Source organism: Taudactylus pleione, unplaced genomic scaffold, assembly GCF_031769625.1.
Source record: "Taudactylus pleione unplaced genomic scaffold, aTauple2 ptg000189l, whole genome shotgun sequence".
In the NCBI taxonomy this organism is placed as follows: Eukaryota; Metazoa; Chordata; class Amphibia; order Anura; family Myobatrachidae; genus Taudactylus; species Taudactylus pleione.
Window position 1 is genome coordinate 10,648,645 of NW_028284591.1, and position 10,304 is coordinate 10,658,948.

The following is a 10,304-nucleotide window of genomic DNA, read 5'->3' on the forward strand; positions in this document are numbered from 1 at the left end:
AGGCTCCCAACTGCCATCTCACAGGCTCCCAACTGCCATCTCACAGGCTCCCAACTGCCATCTCACAGGCTGTGTTTGAAAAATTATAGTTGGGAACTGATTGGCTGGCACCTTATCACTTTTCACTCTGTCTCCTAACACTGCTTAGTAAATAGACCCGTGTGTGTGTGTGTGTGTGTGTGTGTGTGTGTGTGTGTGTGTGACTGTGTGACTGTGTGTGTGTGTGTGTGACTGTGTGTTTTTATTATTATGGGTTTTTTTTAAATGGAAGTGAAGAGAATAAAAGAATTGTGACAAATTAAAACCACATTGAAATGAGCAGCCTCATAAGACATGCATGTTTTTTCATTCATGCAAGGCGAAGCACGTCCTCCCTCCACTAACACGTGTGCATGTGTGTGGGTGCATATGTCTCAGCTAAGAGCTTAGCCTGCAAATCCAGATTAGACCGAAGAGAGTGAAGTATTAAGGGGGGGAGGGCTGTGTACACTGTTTACACCCGGGGGATGCACATGTCATAATGCAGAGAGGGTCAGAGACACAGGAAACAGGCCTCTAAAATACATACTACATATTAGCAGCTAAAGCCTGATGCAAACACATTTTCAGATCATGTTACATGTGTGTAGAAAGGGTGCTTTGTTCAATGTGCTTTCAGAATGATGAAATAAAGCTCATTTCATGGTGCCGTTAGTATATATTACTGGATATTATTTTTTTTTTTTACTGTATTTTGAGAAACAACTTTTAATAATATGGACACAAAAGATGTTTTATTACACTTTAAAATCTGACTGAAGTAAACCACAACTATATTTTAGACTGTTTTATGTTCAAATGTTGTGAACAGATTTAAAACTGTATAGAATTAATTATATTATTATGTGTGTTCTAGTAATATCCCTGTAGCATGCGGTGTGTGTCTATAAGGTTATACATTATTCTATACCTCATGGGTGAATACGGTAAGGAGGAGCATCCTCTAACAACACACAGCGGAGGTAGCCATATTGTGGAGCAGTATGATCCATGAACGTTCAGCACATCAGTTAGCTAATAACTAGTGACACCAGTGCATTTCATGTGATGTCACTGTCTCTGTAAGAATATCGCTTTTCTAAGATCTGGTGAGATCTCTGGAGAACATTACATCCTAGTGATGTCACTAGTTCTGCAGCCGAAAGATTCACCACGAGTCAGTGACATCACTCGAGACCATTTAGTTTGAGTAATGTTCCCTAGCAGTGATTTGCGGTCAGGTGAGGCAGAGCCATGCTTGCCGACTATCTGGCTACCCCTTCCGGGAGGGAGCAGCCAGATCGGCTTGACTGGGGGGCGTGGCCAGCAAATGGGGGTGGGGGCCGGCCAGACTACAAAAGTTTGTGGGTGGAGCGGGGGCGGAGCCACATGATCGCGTCATATTGGCCCCGCCCCCGCTACACGCTGCCGATATTACAGGCCCCCCGCTGCCGAGGATTTTCCTGTCATTGCGGTGGGGGGCAGGAGGGGTCGGCAGCTGCCGGGAGACTTGCCTGCCTTCCCGGGAGGTTGGGAGCGGCACCCGATTTTCGGGAGGCTCCCGACCAAATCGGGAGGGTAGGCAAGTATGGGCAGAGCTTAGGTATACTTCAGAGTTTTGACTATAAAAATTATAATAAAATGTAAAGAAAATATTATAAATATCCTCTATGTATTGTTCTAAACATTTCTATAGTCGAAACTCTGGAGTAAAAAGTGTATGGAAGGTGAGGCACTGCCGCCCCTGTCTACCTTTTCCGCACATCCTTGATCAAAACATACCAAATTTCCAGCACTATATACTGCTGCACCTTTGTATAATGCCCACATGACTCCTCGGGTTCATATATATATATATATATATATATATATAATGTGTGTGTGTAAATCTGGCTAATACTAGCCGGTGCCTCCCCAGCTATTTACCTCACCTCACCTCATTGTTCCCTTGTATTATCATAGGCTTCTCATGAAGCGTTAGGCTGCAGAACCAGTGACATCACTAGGGTCTAGGGTATAATGTTCCCCAGTGATGTCACCAGATCATAGAAAAGTGATATGCTGCAGAGACAGTGACATCACAAGGACGTAATGTTCCCGAGTGATTTCACCGGCTCCTGGTGATGTGATAGGCTGCAGAACCAGTGACATCACTAGAGAACATAATATCCTGGTGTTATCACTGGTTCTGCAGTCTATCACTTACAAGGAGCCTTTGACGTCTCTCAGGGACATTAGATCCTAGTGACATCACTGGTTCTGCAGCTTTATTGCTTCATAAGAAGCCGATGACATCACTCTTAGTGATGTCAACACTTGGGTTGTTTTATTGTATGGGCCGCAACAAACACAAAGAAAGAACCCCTTTGTAGAGGCAGGCACTACTTGAACATGTGAACATTCCATTCTAGTGATGTCACTGGTTCTGCAACCTATCACTTCACCAGGAGCCGGCAACATCACTTGGGAACACTATGTTCTAGTGATGTCACTGGTTCTGCAGGCTATCACTTCATGAGGAGACAGTGACATCACTCTGAAACATTGAATCCTAGTGATTTCACTGATTCTGTAGCCTATGTCTTCACGAGGAGCCGGTGACATCACTCTGGAACATTACATTCTGGTGATGTCACTGGTTCTGCAGGCTATCACTTCATGAGAAGACAGTGACATCACTCTGGAACATTGAATCCTAGTGATTTCACTGGTAATGCAGCCTATCTCTTTACGAGGAGCCGGTTACATCACTCTGGAAAATTACATTCTGGTGATGTAACTGGTTCTGCAACCTGTCACTTCACGAGGAGCCTGTGACATAATTCCGGAACATTACATTATGGTGAAGTCAATTGTTCTGCAGTCTGTGACTTCATGAGAAAAATTGAAAAATAACAGCGCTCACTTTAAGTAAAAGAAATGACTGATTCAATAAAGCATGCAAAGTATATTAGCAATGCATATTAATATTAATAAAATGTATAAGGATATACATAAAAACAATCCAATCCACCAATCACATCGGTGTCTTATAGATGCTGGGAGGCTTAAATGGTAATCCAATAGATAGTGATCCAATGGTACTGAGCATGTAAAGTTCTGAAAATCAGTCCATTCTCATAATTACCAAATCCAATGTCCACTTGAATTGAGGGGTCCTAATTAGCAGTGCTGATAGGCTTCCGCAAGAGTTTGGTCCCCTGGGCAGAGGTTCGGCAGGCTGAGTAAACACGCTGTTTAGACCATATGCTGGCACAACACAGCGTGTCGCTGTGTTGTACCCACAGCTTTATCAAATCACCTTTGATAAAGCTGTGGGTACAACACAGCGAAACGCGTCAGTTTTGACTGCTTTTTCATGCCACCCATCCACCAAAAGAGTGCCAGCTTATGGTCTAAACAGCGTGTTTATTCAGCCTGCCGAACCTCTGCCCAGGGGACCAAACTCTTGCGGAAGCCTATCAGCACTGCTATAAGACACCGATGTGATTGGTGGATTGGATTGTTTTTATGTATATCCTTATACATTTTATTAATATTAATATGTATTGCTAATATACTTTGCATGCGTTATTAAATCAGTAATTTCTTTTACTTAAAGTGAGCGCTGTTATTTTTCCATTTTTTTCACTACTTTTGAGGACTGACTACCCTCTTTTTATACAGCTGCTCTACGTTTGGTATTTATATTTGTTCATTTGTTACTTTTGTGCCCTGTTCAGCGCTTCTACAGTATATTACTGTGTTTCTTTTGTGTCACTTCATGAGAAGCTGGTGACATCACTCAGAAATATTACATCCTAGTCATGTTACTGGTTCTCCAGCCTTTAGCTTCATGAGAAGCTGGTGACATCTCTCGGGAACATTAAATCCTAGTGATGTCACTGGTTCTGCAACCTATCACTTCACCAGGAGCCAGTGACATCGCTTGGGAACACTATATTCTAGTGATGTGACTGGTTCTGCAGGCTATTGCTTCATGAGGAGCCGGTGACATCACTCTGGAATATTACATTCTGGTGATGTCAATGGATCTGCAGCCGGTCACTTCATGAGAAGCTGGTGACATCACACGGAAATATGACATCCTAGTGATGTCACTGGTTCTGCAGCCTATTGTTTCATCAGTAGCCGGTGACATTACTTGCGAACATTCCATCCTAGTGATGTCATTGGTTCTGCAACCTATCACTTCACCTAGACCCGGTGACATAATTCAGGAACATTACGTCCTAGTGATGTCACTGGGTCTGCAGCCTATCGCTTCATGAGGAGTCAGTGACATCACTCTGGAACATTGAATCATAGTGATGTCACTGATTCTGCAGCATATCTATTTATGAAGAGCCTATGCCATCACTTAAGAACATTATATTCCAGTGATGTCATTGGTTCTGCAGCCCATTACTACATGAAAAGATGTGTCATCACCTGTGAACATTACATTCTAGTGATGTTATTGGTTCTGCAGCCTATCACTACATGAAAATCTGTGTCATCACCTGTGTACATTACATCCTAGTGATGTCACTGGTTAGCTTCATGAGGAGCTGATGACACCTCTCTGGAACAGTAGATCCTAGTTATGTCACTGTTCCTGCAGCCGATTATTTAACCAGTAGTTTGATGATATCACTAAGAAACTTTACATCCTAGTGATCTCACTAGTTCTCCAGCCTATCGCTTCACGAGGAGCCAGTGACATCACTTGGGACCATTACATCCTAGTGATGCCAATGGCTCCAGTGAATCTATGGGCTATGTTTCCAAAATGGCTGCCTCCACCATATGCATGTGATGCGGAACCCTCTGTTTTTGTGCTCTTTATATCTGAACAAAAGTGGACACTCACTGTCTATGTGATTGTTTGACCAGTGGACAATGGGGTTCACCTCATTTGACAGCTATCTCATTCTATAACCCATTCAGAATATATTGATATATTGATTTAGCTGAACACTTTTATACAGAATATATAAGATGTGAAACATGTGAAAAATGTCTCTGTAACAAGGGGAACCAGCAGGAGAATGAGCATATTTAATAAAAAAAATAAAAAATCTTTTTAATTGTGCACAACATAAAATAAAAAAAATAAAAAATAAAAAAAAATAGGCTCTGATACAATACAAATATCCTGTAGGCGAGGAACTATCGAAGCATTCACACTGATCTCACAGGAAGGAAATAGTGATATGAGGGAATATAGAGTCTAATAGAGAAAGGAGTACAAATAAATGGGGCAACAGCAAGAGAAAACCCAGACTAGGTTAATAATAGGAAAACTAGTTTCTTTATTGAAAGATTTTTGTATTAGTATTAGTGATACTGTGTAACAATTTCATGCACACAATACAGAAGGCAAGCCCACCATGCGTTCCGAGGGGGGTACAACAGGACAAGCGGCATACAATGAGTAGATGTATAAAAGCACAGTACATTTTCAGCAGGGCAATGTCTCTACAGAGATTTACATCAGAAACTAGGTAATGTAAAATTATACAGAGCATGCTTTAGTCCTAGTACATGGGATAACAGAAGGTGGAAGGCCCACGGCTAAAGGCTGTCAGATACAGAGTATTACCCACAAAATAAGAACAGGAAGTAGTTGGTTTTATAGCACAGCAGAAAATAAAGAGTACCCCTGTTAAATGGAAATCCATTTTGCCAACAAGCTTCAAAAAAAAAAAAAAAATCAACTGAGAACAGCACTTCAGGGGATTAGAATGGTGGAAGAATGACCATTGACTATAATGTGGAACAAGATACTATGGGACTTATGTACTAAGCCCAACGGAGATAACGGCCAATCAGCTCCTGTCACGTTACAGGCACACAGTTAGGAGCTGATTGGCCGGTACTTTATCTCCATCCAAGGCTTAGCACATAGGCCCCTATATCGCCACATAGGATATGTCCAGATTCCCCAAAACAGACAAAAGATTGACCCAGTGGTTGCAATGTATGGTGGGAAGCCAAATTCACCCTCTGTTTCCTTTTAGGCTTTGCATACGGTCATTTTTGTGCTGTCGCCCTATAGCTTAGACCGAGGCCTCGCCTCCCCCATGGCAAAATAAATCCACTTAACAGAAATTTACAGTGTAATGTACTTAGCTAAACAAGATGAAGATACAAGAAATGACTGTTATTTTCTACACAGCTCTACTGAATGACCAGGTTGTCTATGTTACTACAATGAGACTATGACGAGAGAAAGAAATTAAACCAAGGAGGTCCAAGGGTTACATTCTCTACAGTTTTAACAAGAAAAAATATGATTTTTAGGAATTTCATTTTGAAAAGCCTCAGTATCCTCTTGTTGCAGGGCTATTTTATCTGGGTCGTACCCAAAATTAAGCAGCTATAAATGCCAATTTATCTTGACTCAAGATCTAGGGTTCTGCAAAAAAATATAGGTGTACGGCTTCAGAAAAAATATCTATTAGTGGAAATTTATTAGTGGGCATAATAGTGCAATTGCAAAAAAAAAAAGAAAAAACAACGACAAAGAAATATATTCTAATGCAAAATAGCAGCTTAATGATTGCTAAACATGAGACAGCGGACCAGATGGTGTAATTGAAGCATTCAAAAAAAAAAAAAAAGTGGGGGCTAATTGCCTTTTGCATGCAAGCACAAGGGTTACCCGCAAAGTAAGCCTTTCTGGTCAACAAAGGGTGCAGCCATGAGAGAAGGGGATACTGCAGCTTAAATAAAGACCAATGTTTTCTTCAGATGGAAACAGGAAATGGTTAAGAGGGTTTCACAATACAGGTAAATGCAGGAGGCTGAGGGACCACACCACAGAGCAGCACGTTGGCTCATTCACTGTGCTACACAATGAAGGAAAAAAAAAACAAAAAAAAAAAGAAAGAAAAAAACAAACAAAAAAAAAAAACAATTGATAAATGCAAAATGTTATATCTCACAGTCAAGATAGACAATGCTTTTTTAGTGGGCAAATGGTTTTATATATGTGAGTGAGTGTGTGTGTGCAATAATAACACTGGTATGTACGTATAATATTTATATTATTTTTTTTTAGCAAAACTAGAATCATCATTAGCAATGAGCGGCCGGTCCTGGCTGGAGAGGCCAGGAAATGATTATGCAATGATCTGCTGACCTCCCCAGCAAAGGAAGGACAGATCTGTATTAAAATGCGTTGCTGTGATCTAAGCTAAGACAGAAGTGTCAAATCTCAACAGGCACAAACACACACATACTACACACACACACATAGACACACACACCTCCCTCGCCCCCCCCCAAATCCACATTCTCACTCATGCTGGCTCCACAATACCCCTAACTGACACTGGTCTCTAGCTGAGATTTGCTTTAGGTTGTGATACTGTGACATTTACCACAAAATGACAAAACAGACTACAGCAAATGCAGCTGGTCCAAAATGAATCCACTCTGCAATGTCTAAAGGTATAAGATCAGCAGCAATGTGCATGGGAGGGGGACGGGGGTCTGGTCCTGTCTGCACATTCACATTAATGGGTCAACTATGCCATCAGAACTGCAATATTACACTACAGCATCTAATAGATCATAGCAACAGTCCTACTGTATGTAATGGTGTAACCACTAGCCTACTTCCCCTTCCTAAACTAACCCCCCCCCCAGGGGTAGCCACCTATTGCAGGAGAATTTGGTAGCAGAAACAGCAGCTGATGTCATGATGGGGAGAAGGGAAGGAATGAAGAATGGGGGGTGGGAGGCTGCTTTCACAAAGAGTAATAGGATCTGATCTGCCTTAAATAAAACCGTATACAAGACAGATATCTCCAGCTAGGAATAAGATGATGGCCAGGAGATAGGAGCCAATAGTATAAACCCACTAATATAATTAGACAGCACAGTCAGAAAGATCTGCATAGAGCAACCCCTATAGCATTAGCTATATATACAATGTATCCATGTATAGAATGTATCACTGTACACAATGTATCCATGTATAGAATGTATCACTGTACACAATGTATGGCATGAATCACTGTATAGAATGTATCCATGTATTACTGTACACAATGTATCCATGTATAGCATATATCACTGTACACAATGTATTCATGTATAGCATGTATCACTGTACACAATGTATCCATGTATAGCATGTATCACTGTATAGAATGTATTACTGTACACAATGTATCCATGTGTAGCATATATCACTGTACACAATGTATCCATGTATAGCATGTATCACTGTACACAATGTATCCATGTATAGCATGTATCACTGTATAGAATGTATTACTGTACACAATGTATCCATGTATCACTGTATAGAATGTATCCATGTATTACTGTACACAATGTATCCATGTATAGCATGTATCACTGTACACAATGTATCCATGTATAGCATGTATCACTGTACACAATGTATCCATGTACAACTACACAATGTATCCATGTATAGCATATATCACTGTACACAATGTATCCATGTATAGCATGTATCACTGTACACAATGTATCCATATATCACTGTACACAATGTATCCATGTATAGCATGTATCACTGTACACAATGTATCCATGTATCACTGTACACAATGTATACATGTATAGAATGTATCACTATGCACAATGTATCCATGTATAGCATGTATCACTGTACACAATGTATCCATGTTTATAATGTATGTATATATACAATGCATCTATGTATACAGTGTATGTTTATATACGTATATATGTATCTCTGTATATATTATATATATATACACAATGTATATCTGTATACAATGTATATATAATATATACAATGTACCTGTATAGAATGTATATATATATATATATATATATTATATATATATACAATGCATCCATGTATAGAATATATACAATGTATTTCTGTATAAAATGTATGTTAATACAAAATCTATATTTTACAGAATGTATGTTTATATACAATGTATCTCTGTATAGAATGTATGTATATGTCCAATTTATATCTGTATATGATGTATGCTTATATACAATTTATCTCTGTACAGAATGTATGTATATCTACAATGCATCCATGTGTAGAATATATACAATGTATCTCTGTATAAAAATGTATGTTTATATACAATGTATATCTGTATAAATTAGAATGTACGTATATATACAATGTATCTCTATAGAATGTATGTTTATATACAATGTATCCGAGTATGGAATATATACAATGTATCTCTGTATAGAATGTATGTACAGTATACATACAATGTATCTCTGTATAAAATGTACAGTATATATACAATGTATCTCTGTATAGAATGTATGTACAGTATATATACAATGTATCTCTGTATAGAGTGTTTGTACAGTATATATACACAATGTACTCATGCAGCAGGATACACAGGATTGCAATGTTCTACCCTGTATTATTAGGAATAGACTCCAGCAGAACGTTGCAATCCTCTCCAGGCTGTGGCTGACCCACGCCGCAGCCCCCTCCCCTCCCGTGCCAGGCACACCACCAGCCTGCCCCCAGACCTACCTCGGTTCCGCACAGAGCCGAAGACTGGAAGAACAAGGTAACCGACGTGTACTAGCACCATGCTGGGAGAGAATGCGCCGATAGCTGCCGCTGGCTGGAAGGCTGATCCCAAAGCTGACACTCTGCCTGCTGCTACTGCTGGCTGCGAGACAGATGGTTCATTGGAAGTGGTCCCTCCAAATCCACCCCCACCCTCCCCTATATACATTCAAATGTGCTGCAGCTGCCTGACACAAAGGGAGGGGGCACAGAGCTATCTTCCAGCCCTAAGACAAAGCGGGCCAGCCAATGAGTGCCAGGCTTGGGGGAGGGCAGGCTACTTGCAGTCTGTCTGGGGGTAGCATGGCAGCTTGCTTCAGGGGTTTCTCCTTTTCTTATTAATCAATGAGAGACACATACACAATAAAAAGAGTCACTGGCCCTGAGCTGGGTGCTGTGTGGCATCATGCCCTGCTGTGTGCCAGGCTACTTTACCGATTGGGGGAAGGGGTAGGGCACGTGAGTTTGACCCAATTATCAGAAGTCCTGACATGTGCCCTGTGTGTATAGGGAGGGTAGGGAGGGGGGAGGTTACTGAGCCAGGACAGCTGACAGAGCTGCTGCAGACACTCTTGGGAACACCTGTCAATCACAGGGCTGGCAGATTGTCATTGTGCCTAGTAAGTGCCCTCCCAGAGATAAGAAAACCTAAATTTTGCTGAATTTTTTAAAAAACGTTTACTGACAGCTAGTCTTTATTTGTATTTATTTTTTTGAAAGAAAAAAAAAAAACAACCCA

The 10,304-nt window shown here is 40.6% G+C and overlaps 1 protein-coding gene across 3 annotated transcripts in view; it reads right to left on the reverse strand.

Moving 5' to 3' along the window:
* The window catches only part of ARK2C (arkadia (RNF111) C-terminal like ring finger ubiquitin ligase 2C), a 176,854-nt gene extending 167,104 nt beyond the window's left edge, over positions 1-9,750 (reverse strand). The window contains exons 1-2 of one of the 3 annotated variants that reach the window (XR_015878936.1): positions 9,527-9,750; positions 5,293-6,851 (exon numbers count right to left, since the gene is read on the reverse strand). Coding sequence is in view for 2 of the 3 variants with exons in the window: in XM_088476563.1 (XP_088332689.1) it covers positions 9,527-9,734 (208 nt within the window). In the remaining variant the exon portion in view is untranslated. Of the gene's footprint in view, positions 1-5,292; positions 6,852-9,526 lie in introns of those variants that run through there. The other 2 variants (XM_088476563.1, XM_088476564.1) reach the window with 2 other exon arrangements.
* Positions 9,751-10,304: the final 554 nt, after the last annotated feature.